At 43.5% G+C, this 23,626-nt stretch overlaps 1 protein-coding gene across 1 annotated transcript in view; it reads left to right on the forward strand.

Annotated features, from left to right (window-relative positions):
• The window catches only part of nrxn3b (neurexin 3b), a gene marked incomplete at both ends in the record, with an annotated part of 259,523 nt that overhangs the window by 88,725 nt on the left and 147,172 nt on the right, over positions 1–23,626 (forward strand). The window contains 7 exons of the mRNA XM_079216198.1: positions 14,111–14,314; positions 15,870–15,896; positions 17,388–17,507; positions 19,129–19,241; positions 19,440–19,708; positions 20,403–20,593; positions 21,431–21,604. Of these exons, the coding sequence (XP_079072324.1) occupies positions 14,111–14,314; positions 15,870–15,896; positions 17,388–17,507; positions 19,129–19,241; positions 19,440–19,708; positions 20,403–20,593; positions 21,431–21,604 (1,098 nt within the window). The remainder of the gene's footprint in view (positions 1–14,110; positions 14,315–15,869; positions 15,897–17,387; positions 17,508–19,128; positions 19,242–19,439; positions 19,709–20,402; positions 20,594–21,430; positions 21,605–23,626) is intronic.

The raw sequence follows: 23,626 nt of genomic DNA on the forward strand, positions 1-23,626 counted from the left end.
TAGCTCATGTGGCTGATGTAGCTCATGTAACTTGTGTAGCTCGTGTAACTCGTGTAGCTCGTGTAGCTCATGTAGCTTATGTGGCTCATGTAGCTCATGTAGCTCATGTGGCTCATGTAGCTGTGGCTCATGTAGCTAATGTGACTCATGTAGCTCATATAGCTCATGTAGCTCATGTAGCTCATGTGGCTCATGTAGCTCATGTAACTAATGTGGCTCATGTAGCTCATGTAGCTAATGTAGCCCATGTAACTAATGTGACTCATGTAGCTCATATAGCTCATGTAGCTCATGTAGATCATGTGGCTCATGTAGCTCACGCAACTAATGTGGCTCATGTAGCTAATGTGGCTTGTGTAGCTATTGTGGCTCATGTAGCTAATGTGGCTCATGTAGCTAATGTGGCTCATGTAGCTAATGTCATGTCTCATGTAGCTCCCTCTGCCTCTGTGGTGCCTCTGTGGTGCACTGCAGGTGGTTGGTTTGAAGCATCAGCAGCTCACCATTACAATAATGCTATTATATCATACTCGTTTTAGTGTGACAATTATATGTCGAGGAATGTCAGTGACTAGTGAGACGATGCCACTCCATCATGCATTTATTCAACGTGTTAAATCACCTGTCTTGTTTTCTCAACACAGACGATGTTCACTTTGTGTTTTAGGTTTGTAACTAAAAATACATATGATTGACAAGCCTATATAATATATATATATATATATATATATATATATATATATATATATATATATATATATAATATTTTCCATGCAAAAAGAATATATATATTTGTACGTCCTTGTTTTGCAAGGTGTCATTCACACCGTTTCTGATGTCACAGTGACTGCTAAGTTTAGAATAGATGTGTCAAGGTGCTCTGACACATTGCTTGACATGTTATGTGCCTGCTGAGCCTCTGAAAGCATAGAGGGGACAACAGCACTTTATGTCCCCCCACTTTCAGGTGCCATGAAGGTAACATCAGATATTAGTCATAGAACGTAGGCTGTGAGTCTAAGTCTATGGCGACTAACGTGTTGGACCTTTATCCAATCACAATCAACCATTGTGTCGTTCAAATGTTCACAGGCGGCTGCGCGTCGCCACGTTGGGAGCGTGCCAAACACACTTTTGATAATTTCGTGGCCAGGCTCCCAGGCGCCCACGAGGTGGGGATCCAAAGAAAGCATTATTAGTGTAATACTATTATTATCATGCAGGCCAATCATGGCCAATCACATTCACTACTTTCACTTCTTTGAATCCAAGAGCAAACCACATCATGACCAACCTGTTTCACTCCCAACTCATCAAATACAGCAGCCAGTCAGTGACGCTGCATGTCAAACTATGTGTTTAGTTTACAACAGCCTGATGCTGGGTGCACAAGGTTTAAGATCTTCCAGATGGAGCAGATACCTGCTGCCGTCAGAAGGCAGTGCAGAGAGTCACCAGAGAGAAAGGCCTTCAGTATAGAAGCACCATTTACATGTGAACAAAAAACTACCACGCAAATGTAATATTATATTGAATATTGTAGTTTTGGCATTGAAGTGAATGTCTCTTACGTGACTCTATTTTACATTTTTTTGCAGCTTCTGAAACGTAGCTGCAGAGATACACACCTTGACGCACACTGTGAGCTGTGAGATTGTGTGTCTGCATGTGTTGGACTTGTTTTGCAGTGTTGCAGCCTAAGGAAGCATGCTAAAGTAATCCTATTTCATTTGAAGCTGAAGCGTGCTTGTATCGTGCTGGGTGTAGAAAATACCTGTGTCTGCATTTTTTTTTAAATATATACACTTCTCAGTCCCAACAAGGAAAAACAGGCAACCTCTATTCTCTCCTCATCTCTGCGTTGTTCCATGTGTCTTTTAACACTTATCTGCTGCCCGCTGTTGAATAATCGTGGAATCGAGTAGAATAATGAGTTTATTATCTTCTGCATTATCAAGCGTGTCGCGTGTTTTTCCAGCCGAGTTCTGCGGTTCGGCTTCAGACACAATCCTGCGCCGTATTTTCTGCCCTGAAATATATTCATCCTGATTTGACTATCCTCTTATTCTTCCCCTCTCCATTTGCTGAGACGGTGGTTTAGCAGAGAGAAGGTCCTCAGTGATTGGAGGTCATGTAGATTGCATTTGAATTATCATGGATGCCAGCTGCAGAGGAAATACAGAGCGAAATGTCTTCTCCTCTCGTCTCCCAGGGAGGGGATTTGAGTCGCCTGCCATTAAAGATGGTGTTTCCTGAAGACAGACTCATGGCGAGCTGACCGTCGTCTTCCTTTGCTGGAACAGCATGTCAGTAGCGCCCGACGCCACTCGGCTCCACAGTTCAGATCCAGAAAGGGCTGATGTAGTAGAGAGAGAGGGAGAGAGGAGCACAAACTCTTGACTTCATTGTTGAAAAAGCCACAGAGGCAGCGATGGAGCGACAGGCATTTGTTCGACAATGTTTACCCAGAAGAAGAACAGATCCTCCTGCACTTTAAAACAATCTGTTCCTTTCAGTTTTTTCGCTGCTTAGAACATTATGCTGTTGCTCCCTAATCCCCATTTGTAATTATATGTGTGCTTAGGAGCCGTGGTGGGTTACGTAAACACTGACTGTCATTCTGGCACGCCATGCAGAAGAGGGAGGGGATGTGCTGCATCCATCTCCCGGCTCTGTCTCATTTCATTCTCTCGCTTTTTCTCTCTCACACACACACAGAAAGAGCAAGAGAGAGAGAGAGAGAGAGAGAGAGAACACTTAGAGGAAATCAAGCCTTCAGTGTTCGACCAGCTGAGAAATTGACAAGACTCCAGACCTCCCCCGGCAGCAGGGGGGAGAGTTCCCTGACAAACTGACTTTTGGGGGGGAAAAGGGGGAGAAGAATACAGAACACTGCTTAGCATCAGATTGAAGCGTACCCTCTCTGGGCTTTACTGTAGTATCTGTGACTGCCTGTTTTGTAAATGCATCAGGAGACACTCTGGTAACAGGACTTGATGAGAGTAAATGTGCTTTGTACCCCTTTAGGCAGCTCTCTCTCTTCTCTTCTTCTACCCCTCGCTCCTGTTCCCACCCTCCTCATCTCCACCCGGTTCCGTCTCCCAACATGTCAAAGGAGAAGCTGGTGTCGCAGTCTTTGGCTTTGCTGCCCCCCAATGGTGCTGCGGTTCACTGTTTGCTGTGCATGCAGGTGTGCACGCCGCAGGTTAGGAGTGAGAGCGGGTTACAAATCACTCTGGTGCTTTTTTAATCCATTTGACCACAAACAAGCAGAATTAGCATCCACGCCCCACAGGAGGTGTACAGTAGCAACCGGACATTGGATTAGCATGCTCAGTGGGTCCAACAGTAAACAGGAGGCACAGCTCAGACGAGCAGATGTGGACTTTTGCAGCAGTATAAGGCTGGAAAACACATTGCTCCAGTTGTTGGAAATGAGGCAGAGCAAAGTTCTCGTGGTGCGAGGGAAAACAAAGACACCCACAGGAAATCAGTCATCGCTGCCTCCACATCTACAAGTTAGTGAATGTATGGGCCTCACACTCACACACTCACTTGCCAACAATCTGCATGTCTGTGTTAGCACACCAACGCGCCGCAATACAATATCTTAATGTGCACTGTGTTTTTTGTAATTCTGAATAAAAAATGTAATGTAAAAGTCCATTTTTGCACTGAAAAGCTTCAAGAAAATGTATATTTCAATCAGATTTAAACATGTTTACATGTCTGCATCTTGTCACACACATTTCTATTACATATATTCAGCATGGGAGAGCACAAATAAGACCTTTTACAAAAATCACAATAAATTAAACTATAAAATAAACAATAAGCTGTTTCCGTGCAGCCTGATGGCCAGAAGGGTAAATGAGCCCACCGTCACCAGTCACTCCACGGCTCTCTCTCCTCATTTTGTAAAAACACAACGGTACTTTAAATAAACAGCAGCATTAAGTACATGTACTGATGTATCTTTACTCTGATGCAACAACAACTGAATGCACGCTCAGCTCAACTCCACAAAAGGCAAAACCATGACTCAAGCTTACTTTATCAACACATTCTCCTTCTCCATTATCCTCACAGTGGCGCCATGCTGTAGTGGATGTAGAAACATCTGCTGCAGGCAGATTACAGACTGTAATCATAAACGGTGGGAGGAGTGACCACCTGGCCCGTCTCCTCTGTCTGCTGAAGAGCTCCTCCATTACAACGCTCGTTTTAACAGGACGTGTCTGTGTCTCAACGGGGCGCTTCCTGTGCTCTAAGTCACAGCTGAGGTCTTTGTTGTTGCACACAGAGTGAACCCTTGTGTGTTGCTACCCACTAAGGATCATCACAACCCGTCATTATTCATAACGCACATGTCAAACGCAGCTGTGCTTTGCTTTGAATACTCCACCTGAGAGAGACTTTAGAGGAACGTTCTGTGACGTTTACCAGCCGGGAGGTTGGTTCAGTCACTTTGTTGTTCCAGGTCTAGAATGAATAGCACAGTATGATGTCCATAATACAATCATACTGGAAATTGAATGTGCAGAGGCTTGTTTCAAATACTCATTCTATCTGTCACATGTTGATAAAGCTCTGCGGATTTACCTCATCCCCGTGTAAAGCCTATTCAATATGTCTGACGCACGAAACCGCTTACTGTTCCATATTGATGCCACGTCAACCCTTGTGATTTTAGGATATCCTGATAAATTCATCTCAGCCCACTTCGATTGAGCACAGCCGAATATTTGATAATCCCTGAGAGCGTGCTGACCTCCTCCTGAGTTCTACGGTCTGATGGGGATGCTATTCTTCAAAGTGCTTTGTGCGGACTGTTTCTAAATCTGGGTTAAGACAGAGCATTGTGTTTTACATTGCAGGGTTTCTCTACAAATCACTCCAGTCCAATACAGGAATTAAAGAGAAAGTCGGTAAGAGAAGGAGATTAAAAAAGAAATAAACACAGACTGCAGTTGTCTATGACCGTGTCATCAGACCACATGGATTCTCCAGTGATGTTGTGGGGCTATACATTATATTATCATGCCAATATATCATATACAAGTAAAAAACATCAATATAATATCTGGTAGTAGCTATTGACTCCTAACCTTCTCACAGTGTAATATTTACCAAATGTATGAGCATGCTACAGAGTCCCTGAGCTGGTTTTGGCTTCATGGTCGGCACAGTCCACTCTTATCAGCCCTGTTTCTAGCAGCAGGCAATCAGGTGCCGAGGCCGAAAACAGACCGAAGAGCCAATGGAGTTATGGATTCACCAGAGACACGACTCCAAATGAATGCTGATGCTGCCATGTGTCTGCTGGCCGTGTAAATATGCAGCAGTTCGCTAACACGTTAGCCGTAGCAACTTCACAAGGACGGTTTTCAGCTTGTTACAGCAAAAAAAAAAAGTCTTCTTATGTTCTCAAAGAAAATAAACATAAATCAAAGAAAAGAAACCAAAATCAAAAAGCCATTGATGCACTGTAGATTTTTAGATTACGCAGCTAAAAGGATGCAGTGTCCATGCGGGAGTCTCGTTTTCTGATATTGATTGCAACTTAACAAAACAAGCAAACAAACAAAAGAACTAGGAAACCCCCCATGCTGCTTCTCCCGTGCCGAGCTGGTAAAAAAACCATAAAAAAAAAAAGCAAAAAGCATTAAAACATAATGCAGAGAAAACAGGATTTAAAACAATTCAGAAAACATTAAAACAGTCAAAAAGCTAAATAAAAAAATAAAAATTGAAAAAAGTTGCAGTGCGGTTTAAGAAATAAGATGCAGAAGTGAGATGCAGCAATTGAATCTGGTTCAATTAAAGGCAACAAATAAACAACGACAAATAATTAAAGCAAAATACTTAAAAAGAAAAAACTACAATATTAACAATACTACTAGTGAATAAGAAATGATATTCAATAAATAGCTCCTACAACCACGACAACACAACGGTGGTCCTGAGCGCTCACGAAGGAAACACGTTGAAACAGAAACAAGCAAAGAAAGGCTTCACCTGCTGGACGCCCCGCTGGCAGCATTTAGGAGAAGCTCCCAACCCGACTGGGACCACAGGGGGATGAGCACAGCCGGGACATGCTTGCTGTTGCCGTGGTTGCGGCCTATTAGGCTGGCTATCCATCAGAGAGCGCTGCAGGAACGAGTCCGGAAATCTGGAAATGAGTCAGGCATTGTTGCACGGCTCCCTGGTCTGGAAGTCGATGTGTTCTCTGAACGTGTGTTTGGTTCGACGTCTGCGATGCGGTCTGTGTTCAACACAAGCGAAGAGATTTGCACGTTTTCTTCTACGATATAAAATGTGGCAATGAATATCCCACATGGGAATTTACGTGTCTTAAAGAAGGCGGTTGCTAGCAAGTGTTTAAATGCGTGTTTAAATCCTCACGCCACCGCCATGTAGTTGCTTTATAGCATAACGGTATCTTTCTACTGCTGCGGATTGCCTTTACGCTTAAAACACTTGCCATTTTCTTCAGTAATCCACAATCATGGAACGGAAGAATCCTATTGGCTTGTGGTCAGGGACTATTGTGAGCTTCGTCAGTGCTTTTTCTGTGTCGTCAAGTGTCTCCATTTGACTGCATTGTTTCTATTTGCATGTGTTTCTTCACCGTACCCGTCAAAGACAGCCGATGGGAGAACCTGTCCCGTCTGTTACCGTCAGCACGAGACAAGGTCCAGGAAGCGTGGACTCAGCAGTCCATCGGCAGCCCTGTGACCCTCAGGGACGTTTGAAGGTCATGTTGTGCTTTTGGGACGTATGCATACCAGCATTGTGGCGCACCGAAAGAGTGCTTTGAAACAAGAAGCAGAGGAACTCAAGTCCCTCTGCTTCGCACCAATTATTGTGGTGTGACTGTCCCGTCTCATGTGAACACTGATGAATTCGGTTTTGTTTTTCTGCATTGAAAACGTATGTGTACTCTGCGTGTTATTTAAGTGGTTTCATCTCACACGGGGTTTGGATTATTGGCTGCAGTATGCCGTTAAAAGTACAAGTGTAGTCTGTTGGGATATTTCTGGTGGTTCTGATGTTCCTGTGTTGTAGCAGAGCTTAATGTGTGTGTGTGTGTGTGTGTGTGTGTGTGTCTCCTGAGAGTGTCACGTGGTGAGGATTACTGTGGATAACGTCCACAGCCAAGATCCTCTTCTGTCGAGTGCAGGCATTTCCTACACCCTCAGTGTGTATACACATAGTACACAGATTGTACACATTCACACACACACACACACACACACACACACACACACTCACAGAAAGGAGACGAAGGCACATTTAGTGCCTGTAAGGTTCTTCATCGATGTCCTTATCCTTGCTGTCAGGTTGAGGATACGATTTTTGAACTCTGAAGATTGTTGACAGCAGACTAAGTGTGTGTGCGTGTGTGTGTGTGTGTGTGTGTGTGTGTGTGTGTGTGTGTGTGTGGGAGACGGGTTGACAGGCATACACATTGAAACACCACAATGACAGTCAAGGCCCTTGTTGGTTTGTTTTTTAAAACAAAGACTTGTCACTCTGTTGAAGGGAGGAAAAAATTACAGTTCCAGCCAAGGCGAGCAAATAAGACGAACGGAGAAAGAACAGATTGAGATAGTTTGAATAGGACCGGTGTGTGTCTGTGTGTGTGTGCTGAAGAGCGCACACACAGACACACCCCTCTTCATACCCTGAATATTTGTGAAGCCTCTCACTTAATAGCTCTCCTCCTCCTCCATCTTCTGCTTCAATTGGACCGCTAATTATGTAAAGTGCAGGGCTCGCTGGAAAACACACACACATGCACACACGTAACACACAGACTGACAAGTAGCAGCTTAATTAGCATCTGAAATGACATCTTCATTGCTGCTGATATCTCTCTTTAAGATATACCAAGTTACTGTGTGTGTGTGTGTGTGTGTTGTGTATACAAGTCCAAACACTACCACACACTGAGGGTTTCATGGCGTGCAATCACCTGCAGCATCTCGCGGCGGCCCGCTGTTAGCTTTAGATTGCGTATGAATGACTATAATCACAGCAGCTGTCTTCACTTATGCAAAGCCTGGCGAGGTTTAATTCTCTGCAGATGTAAATTGATGTTTGGTTCAGCGGTTTGCTTTCACTTCCTTACAGCCCTGACACGTGAACCCTTTACATGGTAGCATAACGTGCTGTGAGCCGCTGTGATACCTGAGCTACACAAATGAACAGCTGGAACCTTAAAGACGTAACGCTCGCTTCAAGAGACGTTTATGTTTCACACAACCTGGGTCTTAGCTTCTTAGTTCTGGACATCATTGCTAGTGAGATTGTGCTAACCATAGTAATGAATGAGATTTGGGAATGCAAAGAAAAATGTGTCTGATGGGGAAAGAAACTGGTTCTAAACAAGCAGCAACTTCCGGTTCTGAGAAATGGGGAATAGGATTGTTCCCAACTGAGCTCCCTTTCAGTTTGACGTTCAGATGAAGAGGTTACGGTCATTACACAACCGGTTGTCTACTTGTTTACAACCTGTCTGCTCATGTTTTTTGCCTCGTTGGACTCCGTCAGAGCAAGGCTGTTGTGTGCTCAGACCTCAGCAATCCCTTTAAGACCAAAGATGAAACTTTGATTTTAATCCGGCACAAGTTTGGGCAACACGACAAGCTGTTACCACGACGCTGACATAGGGCTGCTCGCTCACAACTGACCAGCAGCTGTTTGTACGTTGGTGCATAGCGTGTGTTAGGAAGATAATCATGGAGGGACTTAAGACCCAGGGGAATGTAGGTAACTGCATGCTGGGTACAGCCCGCTATCACACCCAGCATGCAGTTTGGCGGTGTAATAAAAAAAAAAACATGACTAAAGTTCTAACCCTGACACGTAATCAGCTCACACCCTTAGCTGTGAGCTGTGAACATTCAATTTGGCTGCCTGCCGAAGAGCGACACCAGTCGTTACGGCTATGCACCACCGGTATGACGGTTTATGGAAAATTCATACTGTATGGAAACCGGTATACCGCACAGCCCTATGCTGTGTAGAAGATAATTTAATGTCTATTTTGCTGATAAAAGGTCCACCTGCGCCAAATGGCCGGATATCATGTGGTAACGCGATCTCAACGAGAGTGGCTTCTAACACTCTCCCAGGCACTTCAGGAAATCCCCACAAGACTCAAAAGAAGATGGAGGCCCAAGTTGCTGTGTAATTCACGTCTGTTTATTCACAAAAGTTATCCATGAACAGGGTTGGGGTCCGGATTGAATTAGACCAAAGAGTACATGTTCTCTCTCTAGCGTATTCACCAACTAAACTTGAAACCCTCAAACCACTTTGTGTTATTCAATGATAGTGTGAGTCATCAGTTCCCCCTCACTCCTAGAGCACTGACTAACATTCCCTAACAAGGCGATCACCAGTTCTCCTTTTTCTCAGAAAGCCTTGTTATGGTGAACCCTTGCCCTCTGCCTCATGTGTTGTTGACACCAACCAACATACACCACCCAGCTTCCAGATGTTAGTGTTATCCTGGCCCTCACTTCCCGCTCCCTCTCCAAACTATTAACTCACGTGGTGTAAAAGGATCCTGCTACTTCCTCAGGTTCCCCCCCAGCACCAATGACACAAGCACACTTGGGATCGCGTTGGTAGCTGTTTTTATTTTGATGCACGCTGGTGCAAACTGTGCCTCTGCTCTCCCCCTCACCTCCGTCCATCTCATGCTTTATGCAGGCAAGACACACAACCTGCTCCAGCTGAGGCCAATTAGGTCTCATCCCGACACCTGTTCCCTGAGTCGCTTCTCCCCTTCCCCCCCCTCCAGCTGAGCTAACCACGCCCCTGCCACCACACGTGGATTAAAAATGTCCCCATATAGACGAGATTACCTTAAACATTTCCCTTCCACAGCTGACATCTCACCAGAGTAAGAAGTTGATACAACTCGTCGCAAACTTTGTCTGTCGGCCATTTTGTGCAACTTCCTCAACTTCTAGTCGATTCTGTTCCTTCTTGCCAAGACGAGTTGTTGATGTCACGCACCTGTGCCACTCTGAGTGTCTGTGTGAGGTCTCCTGGGCAGTGCAGAGCTGCTGGCAGGCCTCCAGCAGGCAGCGAGAAAGAAGGACACTTTGAGGGAATAAAGAGTTGATAACAACAAAGTAAAAGTGCCATACTTCTCTACACACTGACCTCAAGTTAAATACTATATTTATGTCAAATCAGTGATTGGAAATGATTGTATTTGATGGCCAAAGACCAGCAGTATATTGTGTCAAAATCTTTACCTCATTTCTGCTTTTCTTTCATGTGTTTTAATATTTTTTGACCAGTAGAGGAAAGTATGAGACAACACACAGAGGACTTGGACTCTTGGTCAATCATCTCGGGAGTTTGCATTTTAAAAGACATTCTCTTTCTTTCCTCTTGAACCTTCCCTCACTGGTTCTAAATGAACCGTGTTGACATCCTCAAAATAAACTCTGTTTTAGTTTCCTGCCACTCAAAACCCTGCAGTGGGAATACAATCCACTCAACTGCAGTCAACCAAAGACTTCCTCTTCCGCTCTCAGACAACAAAAAGCCATTTGACAACAACACAGCCAATCCCAGCTGAGATTGATCGATGACATTCAGACATGATGGGGGACTGCTTTTCCCCAAAAAGGATGCTGAACACGAAAACAGACCTTTAAAACTGAATGCCATTATGTTTCTGCTTGCTTAAAAAGGCCTCAGCACAGTATTGAGTGTGGAGCAGTGGAGCATGTTGCTTAACGACTAGAATGTTTTCATGCACCCTCTTCAGACAGGTTAAGGGTATTATGTAACCGCCATTAGCTAAAAAGTGCTTAAAGACAGATTAGCATATTGCATAAAGACGGTTCCATGGGTTGGTCCACCAATTTGATCCTGACTGAAATATCTAAACTATTATAAAATGGATTGGAATGACATTTTCCACAAATGATTGTGGTGCTAAGTAGGCCTGTGTATCAGCAAGCTCCTCACATCATCTGAAATAAAGTGCATTGAGTGTGGCTGGGTCCTTCCCAGTTATGCCCCATTCCTCCAGGTTCATGTTTCAGCAAATCTACGATGTCACTGCACGCTCTCGCGCTGTGATGTCCTGTGACATCATCGTAACGTTGGACTCAGCCGTCTAGTCGTCTGACATCATACGTCAGGTCTACTCTCCCTCTCGGGAAGCCGTGTTTTGACATGTTTCATCACCTCTTTGTAAATCCCGGGCACTTCACAGATTCATCCATCATGTCGCTGAGTCAGCATCACAGAGCTGCACAGTGTGTACGGTCGCTGGCTCGTGAGACGCCATGTTGTGATTTTGGCCGGATCATGTGACAGGCCAGGAGGTCACTGGTCTTGGCTTAGAAGGAAATAGGCAGCGACATCTAGCGTTGCAGGAGGGAGGAGGGGGTTTGACACGCATTTTAAAGAACAGTTTAAAACAGGATTCAGTTTTGAGAGGATGCATTTGCATGACGTTGGAAAGCCTGTTCCTCTAGCGCCACCACGAGGTCGGTCTTTGTGTTTTGAGGACCATTGGATGCATTGCGTTCCTCTGGCCATGGTTCAGCCCCCAAGCTGTGATTGGACGGCTGATTGTTTTGGAAGATTTGTCTCCATTTCTAAATAGAAAACTCACTCTGGCTCCTTTTGAAAACTGATGACGCTGCTGTTCCTTTAGTATTGGCAGGTCTATGCTGGCCTCTGCTGGACGCCATCAAACTGCAATACAGCTTGACTGGGATTTCATTTGGTGTGGCATGGGAGATCACAGTCAAAAACCTATATAACATGCGTTTCACTTCATTATGACACAGTCAATGCAATGCATGCATAAAAAAATAAAAACACATAGCAGTTTAGTTTTTCATGTAATTGTATCTGTAAATATTTGTAATATTTCATAATTTAGAAAAGATATTATGGTCATTTCATTCTAGAATGAGTCTGTTTTGGACATTACAATTTAAAAGAGCCAGTAAGCTTTTTTTACATTTACAAAACGTTTTCCAGCCCAATGTCAAACTCTCATAGCTACAAACATCTGACCCAATTTTCAGAAATACTTTCACTATACTCTGTGCCGCTTCTGCTTCTCCAGAGTGGACGTCACAGTTTGTGTTCCACGGTTCTGTCCACGCCCGGCCTTTCCTCTCGGTGTTTCCTGAGCTGCAGATTGACTCTCAGCATGTTGCTGTCTGCTTGCACTAAGAGCCTCGGACCTGACCCGACTCACAAATCAATACACGCCTCCGCCAGTTAGGATCCATCTGTGGAAAGGCTGGTGGAGTGCATAGCATGTGTGCAGGTTTGACATATTTCTCTATGTGAGAGAGAGGGAGACACAGAGAGGGAGAGGTTTGACATGTAGAACAATAGAGAGCCCATTCATTGTCCTCCAGGCTCACAGCCAACAGCTTGTTCATAGAATGCATTTTACAAGCGCCCTGAAAGAACAACACAGACCAATGTGGGATTTATTTTACAGCAGCGCACTGCTTGGCAAGACAAAATGCTTCAGTGATCTCACACTGCTTGTATATGAATTTTGCAACACATCACATGGATTTCGCTTCACTGAAATGGCAATGTCAAAAATAGTACGCATTACTGTGTGCATGGGTAAGTGTTTTTCTTTACTTGGAACTTTATTGCATCGACCCTGTGTAGAAAGGAAGAAAAAAAAGCAGCTCAGGGTTGGTGACATGTGACGTTACATCGTTTACAGGTACAAGGCGTCCCTGGGTAGAGGCTCACAGCCTCAGCATCTCCCTAGACACAGACACATGGCGCTGCATTTCTGAGGCCACAGGGCGATTTTTTTTTTTCTGTTAAAAGCTGAGGTGTCAAAACAGGTATGTCACGGTCGGATACCCTTTTTAATCTGTGCGTCTCACCCCCGAGAGGCTTCCAGATCTGCTGACAGGCTTCCCCTTCCTTCTCCAACGAGCTGGGGCAGCCTTTGGCTTCGTGGTGGAGCGGGTTGTCCTTCAATCAGAGGGTTAGCGGTTCGATGGGTATGAATGGGGAGGTAGGCCCTATTGCAGGGCTCTTTTGCTCATGGAAAACCTGGAAAAGTCGTGGAATTTTAAAATGGTTATTTCCAGGCCTGGAAAAGTCCTTGAAAAAAAATAAAATCCTGAGTTTGAAATAATTAATATGCTTTTAAAAGAAAGACGCTCAAAATATAAGCAGGCATACATACAGGCATCTATATGCATGTTTATTCTTTTAATCAAACTATTGTCTCATTCATTTGAGTCATTTAAGGTTTACTGTATGCTTTGTATTCTCATTGGTAGTTTAAATACTACATTTACTCACTTTTTACAATTTACACCCAGATTTCACTAAATATTTGTCATGGACATTTGGTTTAAAGTCATGATCCATTGGTCAGAATGTGTATGAACCCTGTTAATGAGCATGGTAGCTCCTCCCATCAGTGTATGAATGCGTGTGAATGGGTGAATGATGTCATAGTGTTAAAGCGCTCTGAGTGGTCAGAAGAATGGAACAGTACTAGTTTACCACCATGATCCATTTGTTCTTATTGTCTCTACAAGACAGGTTGTGTAGTTCAGTGTGTGAGGTCCATGTCTTTGTGTTACAGTAGAGTTGCACATGCTCCACCTTTATTTAGCTTTTAGAAAAGAATACTTCCTGATTAGAGAGCTCAAGATCTATAAAGCGGAGGAAGTGGTGCGATGAACACATTTCCTGCACTATCTGTCACTCTGTGGATGATGAATACAGCTGCTACCAGGCATGTAGTGTAGAGTGTGTTACCCATGGATTAACTATTTAAAGGTCATGCATCATGCATGTGTGTGTGTCTGTATTTGCTTTCATAGCACACACACTCTTGTATCTTCTCGGAAGCGTCGATAGCATACATAAAGCTGTCAGAAGGAGGTGATGCATAATGTAATGTATTGCCACAATTTGTCCTGTTATGACGGTATCTGTGTATTTTTTGAGCATGCACACACACAACCACTTGTAGCCTCACTTTCCCATCATTACCGCTGCTTAAAGCTCACTGAATGTAAAATAATGGGGCATTTTGGTTTCTTCTCTCCTCTCACAGAGGCATCCATCCTGTCGTACGACGGCAGCATGTACATGAAAGTGGTGATTCCCAACGTCATGCACACGGAGGCCGAGGACGTCTCCCTGCGCTTCATGTCCCAGCGGGCGTTCGGCCTCCTCATGGCCGCCACGTCCCGCGAGTCTGCGGACACGCTGAGGCTGGAGCTGGACAGCGGCCGGGTCAAACTGACGGTCAACCTAGGTATCGTATGAACCCGCCTCCAAACCAGGAGGAGGCCTTTCTGTCTTTGTGTTTCCTTCTCTTTTTTCTTTCTGGTCATGAAATCTGACCTAACACACACTAAACCAGTCTTTGTAGTTTGTCTTTGTATCTGCATGCATCTTTTTTGTTGACTTGCCTGGACTGTAAGTTGTTCTGCCTTGATGCTTAGATGTCTTTGTAGATTTCGATATCCATCATTCTAACACGTAACAAAGTTGTCCATGCTCCGCACATCTTTTGAACAACATCATTTTAATCACGCTCTAGATTTTTTTCCAAATGCACATCATTTTACTTTTAGAATTGCTTCAAGAGATGGCTCTGTCCTCAAACATGCATTCATGCAGAGAGCAACATCTTAGATTATATTCTTCCATCTATTCAGAACTACCGGTAAGCTTCAGTACATTTTAGTGCACCACTGACAGTATGACTTATTATCATGTGGGTCTGTTTCCTGTGGTCTTTTTTATTTACTCATTGTTTCCCATGATACCAGGATCATGTCTCTCTCTGTCCATTAGTAACCCTTGGTTTAGCTGGCATCTCCCATGCCTTGTTCAAAGATGGCACTCACCCCTTCAAAGGCCCCGAGCCTGCGGCCCGTCTGGCAAACAGCCCGATGCCACAGCACCCAGCGCGCCTGCAGATGGCGGCACGAGTGGTCCACTCAAGTAGAGTGCAGGCCTTTAAACCAGTGAGCCGAGAAAAAGAGGCTTTTGACACAAAGCGTGCGTGTTCATGCTAAAGTACCTCATTCAGTATGCTATCGGTTACCACAGCTGCTAAAAACATGGAACACCTGTAGTCCATATTTCATGTTTTTAATGTGGTCTTTTTCTAAACAACTCTAAATTGAATGTAATATTCAGAAGTGTTATTTGAACCTACACAGGAGAGGAGGTCCTCAGGCCTCTGTACGGTGCTGGTGCTGCGTGGCTCGGTGCTGTTTGTTCCCACTTTTCTGTTGCGGTTGACGGCACATGACCAGCCTGGGCACATGGATTTCAACCTGCACATGGCAAACACAGGCTCAACTCTGCAATAGATGGAGATTTAGTAGAGATATGTCACGTTGGAATGACAAAGTCAATTTAAAATGCTTTTTAATTTGACCCTCTCAAGTGAAATATGTTGGCTCTAGTTGCTGGGTTGCAAAATCGATGTGGCCATTGAATTGCGAGCGACCATTTTGAAATTGAACACGTAGCCAAACTCCATGAAAATAATGCTCATGTGATGCTACGGATCAGCATGGCTGCAAAGATGTGAAGGTTCCAAATTGAACCAAATAAATGGGCACAGTGTTCATCGCCTTCAGCATCGGAAGTTATAAACAGAATTGGATTGGGATTAAATTGGATTTCCATTATCAGGATAGAGATATTGACAATCAGTAGCCGGCCGCGCTAAAATGGCCGCTGGGGTCATGTGACCGTCCCCGGAAGGTGGCTTTTCTTGCTCTTGGATGTCTGCAGCTGTAACCTTGAAGGATGCGATTTCATCTGTCACTTATTCTCCCCTCCCCATCTAGACTGTGTCAGGATAAACTGTAACACCAGTAAGTCTACATTCTTCTTCTGCAGCCTTCTTCCCACAGTACGATCAGTGTGTGGTGCCGGCCTGTGTGCTGGGTGTGCGCTAGAGTTGTGTGAATGCAGGGGACTGATAAGAGGATCTCTCAGATAAGGGGGAAGTAATAGCCAGAGATTAAAGTTATGCAAATCTTACTTAATGTACTCTATGCTTTAAATGGCCCACTTTCAAATTGTTTCAGGCAACCAGTTCTTAATCTTTCCCAGTATCTCACACATTTACATTCTACACTGTCGGCTATATTACACTGTAAAATACTCACTTTGTTTTTTGTTGCCCTCCTGATTTGAACTGGTGCAGCAGAATATAGGTTCATAGCATGTGAACTTTACGCGATGTTAGCAGACATGCTGTTACTCATGAAAGGGACTCTTATTTTTCATTACTTTCAAAAGCATTCACAGCCTTATAGAGACAGAGAGGAGGAAACGGAATGGGTTCAGGTGTGTGTGTGTGTGTGTGTGTGTGTGTGTGTGTGTGTGCGTGTGCGTGTGTGTGTGTGTGTGTGAGTGAGTGAACAGATTGTAGACATGTGTTTATTGTCATTATTCCGAATAATCCAAACTCAAAATACTTTTATTAATGTAGGATGTAAGTGATATGCTGTGCATAGTTTCACTCTAAATTCATGTATTTAAAATCAGTCATAAAAATAAAATGTTCCAGTTAATTTTCCAGTTAATCACATTAATTTGCGTTGGCAGACATAATATAATAAACTACTGACAACAGCATTACACAGTGTGTCAACAGCAAGTGTTCTTAGATTCATTTTTGATTGTCTCTTTCCTAAATGTGAGACTTTTATTAGACTAGATCACCTTCTTCATAAACATGCAGGCCAACAACTGCAGTCACTAAGTAAAAAAATCCTAAAGCGCGTCTACAAATGACTTGCAGTGACTGCTTATTTGGATCTAAATCCTGTGTTCAATATTACTCAGCAGATTCAGGACCCTGAGTCAGTGGCGCTGCGCTGCCCTCTGGTGGTTACTTAACACATTACACTATCTCAACAGGACATGGCAGTGCAACTGCAGTATGTTTCTCATCCACTTTTATAGTTAAACTGCTAAAACAGTGTTTTTAAATCAGAGTTTTTTCAAAACTAAAAAACAGAGCAATTCTCGCAATGGAGGGAGACCGTTATGTTATGGTATATATGGTATATATGGTATCCTTGTATGAATAACTGCACACGTCTTCTTTTATCTTGCTGTCAGCTGTGATTTGTTGTATTGTTTTCCTCTGTTGTCAAATCAAAACCAAATGTTTGTTTGGAAAGTAAAGCTACTCTCTCTAAATGACAAAGATCTCATTTTAATCCGACTACACATGTCCAAAATGTAAAGTATTTCCCTGGTGACCATGTCCAGTGTGTTGCATTAGTAGAGAACAGAGATTTGGTTTGTGCTTGTGCTTCCCCGCCCCTCGACTAACTAACCCTCCTCTTCAGGCAAGGGCCCTGAAGTTCTTTATGCCGGACAAAAGCTCAACGACAATGAGTGGCACTCAGTACGAGTGGTCCGCCGCGGTAAAGTCTTCAAACTCACGGTGGATGACGACATGGCTGAAGGTACTACTCCTGTGTTCCGCCATAGTACCACAAACAGCAGATGCATGATCATGTCGTTTACTCTTTTTTAAGTCTTTTATTTTGGGACGGTGAGGGGCACCTGGGATTATAAAACATAAGATTACTTGTGCCTTGTGTCTGAGAATTGTTGATACAGTAATATTGACCATTCATTCACCATTTATTTAAAAAACATCCTATTTTTAGGCCCTTTCCTCGAAAATGTCATACCCAAACTAAAAACGGTGTATCTATGCAACCACTAGGGCTATTTGAATAATGTTGGTTATAATAAAAGGTACATATGTGAGATTTTGTTCAGTGTAAATATAAATATCAGTCTATATGTTACTGGTTAAGAGTAAATGAAGATGACACACAGAAAAAAATGAAAAGGTTTCAGGTCCGCCTATAAAAAAATCACTTTCAGGATGATTATGTCTTTGAAATGATGCAGCTGTAAGGTCCAACTCTAACCCAAATCATAGCACAATATGTGAACATTCTCTAACCCAAATCATATACAATATGTGAACATTCTCTAACCCAAATCATAACAATATGTGAACATTCTCTAACCCAAATCATAGCTCAATATGTGAACATTCTCTAACCCAAATCATATACAATATGTGAACATTCTCTAACCCAAATCATAACAATATGTGAACATTCTCTAACCCAAATCATAAACAATATGTGAACATTCTCTAACCCAAATCATAACAATATGTGAACATTCTCTAACCCAAATCATAACAATATGTGAACATTCTCTAACCCAAATCATAAACAATATGTGAACATTCTCTAACCCAAATCATAACAATATGTGAACATTCTCTAACCCAAATCATAAACAATATGTGAACATTCTCTAACCCAAATCATAACTCAATATGTGAACATTCTCTAACCCAAATCATAGCTCAATATGTGAACATTCTCTAACCCAAATCATAACTCAATATGTGAACATTCTCTAACCCAAATCATAGCTCAATATGTGAACATTCTCTAACCCAAATCATAACAATATGTGAACATTCTCTAACCCAAATCATAAACAATATGTGAACATTCTCTAACCCAAATCATAACAATATGTGAACATTCTCTAACCCAAATCATAAACAATATGTGAACATTCTCTAACCCAAATCATAGCTCAATATGTGAACATTCTCTAACCCAAATCATAACACAATATGTGAACATTCTCTCTGCAAAGGTTGACTTTGATGAAGTGAAGCAGAAGAAAGTTAGAGAGGGTTTAGAACAGAGAACATTCAGGCGAGGTCTCCAACATTTGCATTGGGGCACATTTGTGACATTTTAATTTAATGTACCAAACCATACATTTCACTTGTATTACTTATGGTGTTCAATACATCCAAATATAGTAGTTTTGGGCTTTTTTCTCATAAAACAAGCTATGATTTACAGTTTCATATAACAATCGCTCAGCCTCAGGGGGGTCTTTGCTTTTATCTGCCCGTCTCAGCATGGTGGGGGTGTGGCATCAGCATGACACAAAGTGAAACTGGGCAGTATCCCTCCGCCTCTTCCACCCCTTCATCCCTCGACTTCTTCTCCTCTCTCTTCCCTCACTCCATCTCAGGTCAGATGGCGGGCGACCACACCCGCTTGGAGTTCAACAACGTGGAGACGGGCATCTTGACCGAGAGGCGCTTTGTCTCGTCGGCTCCCTCCTCCTTCATCGGGCACCTTCAGGTACGAAGCAGTGCAGACACGCATCATTTAAACAAACCTTAGGTACAGATACACTTGTGTTCTGCAGAGGAGGGTCTTTAATCATTCATATTCATCATCTTAGCCAAAGGTGTGGATTAGAAGTGTGCTTCAATATTGATCTAATATTGAATTATTATTAATTATTCAACATTTATGTCTCAACTCTTCTGCCCACAGAGCCTTAAGTTCAACGGGATGCAGTACATCGACATGTGCAAGAACGGGGACATCGACTTCTGCGAGTTAAACGCCCGCTTTGGCATGCGCTTCATCATCGCCGACCCCGTGACCTTCAAGACCAAGGGCAGCTACCTGGGCTTGGCCACTCTGCAGGCCTATACCACAATGCACCTCTTCTTCCAGTTCAAAACCACCTCGCCGGACGGCTTCATCATCTTCAACAGCGGAGACGGGAACGACTTCATCGCTGTGGAGCTGGTCAAAGGGTGAGTGGGCAGTGACCAAGCCCACGCTGGGTGACCCTTCAAAAAGCAGCACTGGAGGGTGTGTGCTTTTCAAAGTGAAAGGATCTTTGTGTTGCAGCGAAGATTGTTTCAATATCAGTTTAACTCCCATCCTGGTTGTGAGAGCTTTCATGCAGGGAGATCAGTCTGGGAAGATAAATGGGAAATGGACCTGCATTTCTCTAGGGCCGGTCTCGCCTTCCCATCACTCTAATGCTGCATTCAGGACAACTCTGAACTCTTTAAATCAGAGTTTCTCCTTGTAAACGTGCGTTTAATCCAGTTTATTCCCAACTTCGTGAAGAAGCAGCTGTCTGACGTCACACATTGTATGTCGTGCACGTATGAGGAAAAGTATGTCAAAATAATACATATTATGATTTAGTAAAACCCTTGATATTCAAACACTGCATGAACGTGTGCAAGAACGTGACTAATGCACGTTCATGCACACACACATTGCTTCAGGAACTATTTGAAGTTTTTATGTCAATATCTTGACCAAGAACACTTTGATCTGAAGAGCGGGGATTTGAACCGCCAATATTCCCACTCATGAGCCACAATCACACACACACACACACACACACACACACACACACACACACACATACACACACACTATCTCCACTAACAAACCCTGATGAGTTGATCTGCTGTGCTCCTCCTCTGCCAGGTTCATCCACTATGTGTTCGACCTGGGCAACGGGCCCAGCCTGCTGAAGGGGAACACTGACAACCTGCTGAACGATAACCAGTGGCACAACGTGGTGATCACCAGGGACGCCTCCAACACACACACGCTCAAGGTGGACTCCAAGTCAGTCACCCAGAATGTCAACGGAGCCAAGAACCTGGACCTCAAAGGTAGCTCATCCAGGCTTTTGGAGGAGTTTAAATCTTCATGATGAGGATGAAAGATGGTCCTGCAACCCGACAGCATCCACAGCAACATGCCCACATGTGACCTGGATCTTTTCCTGAGAGGATATCCTATAAATCAAATAGCGTCACCTTCCTAAAAATAATGGCAAAAATGATTTTCTTGCCTTAATCATCTTCTCGTGATACTGGCCACCTCTGGTAAAATCTTCTACATCCTCAGTTGAACAGATCAAAAGACAATGTGACCTAGGCAATTTTACAAGCTTTTCAGGATGCTAGCATTTAAGCTAGCAATTTAGTTAGCATTTTTGCGAGTATTTTTGTCAATGAAAATCTCACTGGAACATAATATTAGTAATCACAACATACTTTGACCGGTATCACAGTCTGCCTGTGTGTCTAGAGGCAGCTTGTGCACATATATATATATATTACATTTGGTCAAGTGTTTTGTGTTTTCTGAAAAACCTGAAAAAATGACTTGGGCCATTATTTTAGGAAGGTGACGATATGCTTAGTCATTAGGGATGTTTAGCTGATTTGGTTTGACCTAAACAAACATATATGTGTTGATTAGTGATTTTCAGAGGTGCTTATTTTGTTACCCTTGGACGGAGGCAGGCTAGCTGTTTCCGCTATGCTAAGCTAACCAACTGCTGGCTGTAGCTTCATAATTACTGTACAGACATGATGAGAAGTGTCATCCTCTAACTCTCAGTAAGAAAATGAATATATAATGATATATAAATTGCTTTCTATTACATTAGTAGCCTTAATATTTCTTAAACTCACAAACACACTCATGCCGTCTCCCCCCAGGTGACCTGTTTGTCGGAGGTCTGGGGCCCAACATGTACCAGAACCTCCCTAAGCTGGTGGTTTCTCGGGAGGGCTTCCAAGGCTGCTTGGCCTCAGTTGACCTCAACGGCCGCCTGCCAGATCTCATCAACGACGCCCTTTTCCGCAGCGGGCAGATCGAGCGAGGCTGTGAAGGTACAGATGGCCCGTAGCGTCTCAGAATCACGACCTGCTCCCAGAGATTTATTAGTCTAATTAGACGGCTCCTCAGTAGCCCTTAAAGCCACTCGCTGGCATTGTTAATCCAACTGATTTTTTTCCCCCTTCGCCAGGCATTCGTCACGTCCCAGTAAAACACTTTGTCTTTTAGTTTCTCGGCTTGTTAACTTTTTTATGTTGCATCGGCCTATTTTAAGATCAGTACTGAAACCTGCACAACAAATGAAGAAACATCCTGTTCACCCAGGTTATGATAGATAATGAAAGAAAAACAAGCCAAAAATCTGAGTGTTTTTCTGCTGGAGCTAAAATGATGCTACTTGCACTCAAACTCACTTCCAGCAACAAGAAACTCTTAAGGCAGAGTAGTGTTTTGCAATTACAGAATACTAAAAAAGTTGCTGATGATGTTGTATTTATATTGTGCCTAGAGGCAATATGTAATGTCTTTATTGTTGTCATTGTAATGACAAATCAGTCAACTAGTGGCGGTTTCCATCTACAGTATATTAGTTGTTCTAAATTATCACTTTTGTCATGTAAATTCTATTATGTCCAAATACATGAGGTTCCTTGTTTGTAGACCTGCAGAGGGCAGCAGACGATTAAGAGAGTGCTGCTCTTTTTCCAAACCCTGTTTAATAAAATAAATAGCACTATGGGATCTTTTCCAGGAGCTCAGCCTCACTAACAACTCAAAGGCCTCCTAATGTTGCACTCTGCACAAAGTGACCCTCTCTGTACTTTTACCAACACTAATTATGCTGCTCCCTCACTAACCTTTACTCTTGTTTTCCGCTCTGCTCTGTTCTGTTTGTTATTTTCTTTCTGCGCTAACAAAGTTGGTTTCACCAAAGCCGACCTGCAAGGTAGAGGGTTAAACTCAGCCTCTGTGAGGCCTGCTCGCCTGAAAGCCTGCTGTGTGCAATGCATCGTGGGTGTCGCCATGGCAGTAATGGTTGGTGCAGAGGTGGCTTGCTCTCTGGGAAGAAGAAAAAAGACAGAGAGAGACACGTGGCAGACAAAACAACAGGTTAAGGAACCAGGAAACATATCAAATGAATATGTGACTAATGTGAGGATGCTGCTATGTCATACTGTAGCAGTGTGAATGTAGCCATGCTTATGTTACATTGTAGCACAACAGTATTATAACTGGTCTCACAGCATGTGTATGCATATTTAATCAAGTTAGAAGCATAAGGCATGCAGATCTTTAGTTGGAGAACTTTGTTCCGCTATGAAATACCAGTTGTGACACATTACAGAAAGGCTGCCACCGCACATCCAAACCCCGGCGGTGTGCCGCTCACGTCTGTCTCTCTCTTTCTTTTTTCCAAAATCACGTCGCTCCTTTTTACCCCGACTGAGAGCGAGTTTTTCAGAGAGCGAGCGACCTCCCGCTGCGTCGCTCACACGCAGAGGAATCCTCCATCGCTGACGCGCAAAACATGAGCTTCACGCCGACGCGGCTCAGAAGCCCATGTGTGCACGCAGCGTGCAGGACGCCTGGGCGGCCGGCATCACCGTGCATTGCACAGTAAAATGCACTTTCAGCCGGCAAACTTGCTCTGTTCTCCACTTCAAAACGTCTCTTCACATTGTCTTTGCACAAGACAATTGACTCCGTTTATTTGCATTTGTCTGCCATTTATTTGGACTGTTTATTTGATTTGACTTTATTTGCGTCTGTTTGTTTCCAACGTGGTTATCGGAGGGGTTTCTGTCCTCCTCCTCCTCCCCGTGTCTGTCTAGACTCCGACGGGGAATTGTTTATCTTGTTATCTATGCTGTGCGCTTGTCCTTATCTGCATTCCCTCTCAGTAATAGTATTCAAAGGTAAGAGCTGTGTGTGTAGACGAATAGCAAACACACATCCAGTTTGACTTTGAATACCCTCCTCAACTCCTGTCTGACTGAAGTGCATACACACGGATATGCACTCGGCGCTCTCAAGTGCTCTTTTTGTTCCGTCTTCTCTTCATGAACCCGTCTGTC

The sequence above is a fragment of the Taurulus bubalis genome, assembly GCF_910589615.1.
Source record: "Taurulus bubalis genome assembly, chromosome: 3".
Classification (NCBI taxonomy): Eukaryota; Metazoa; Chordata; class Actinopteri; order Perciformes; family Cottidae; genus Taurulus; species Taurulus bubalis.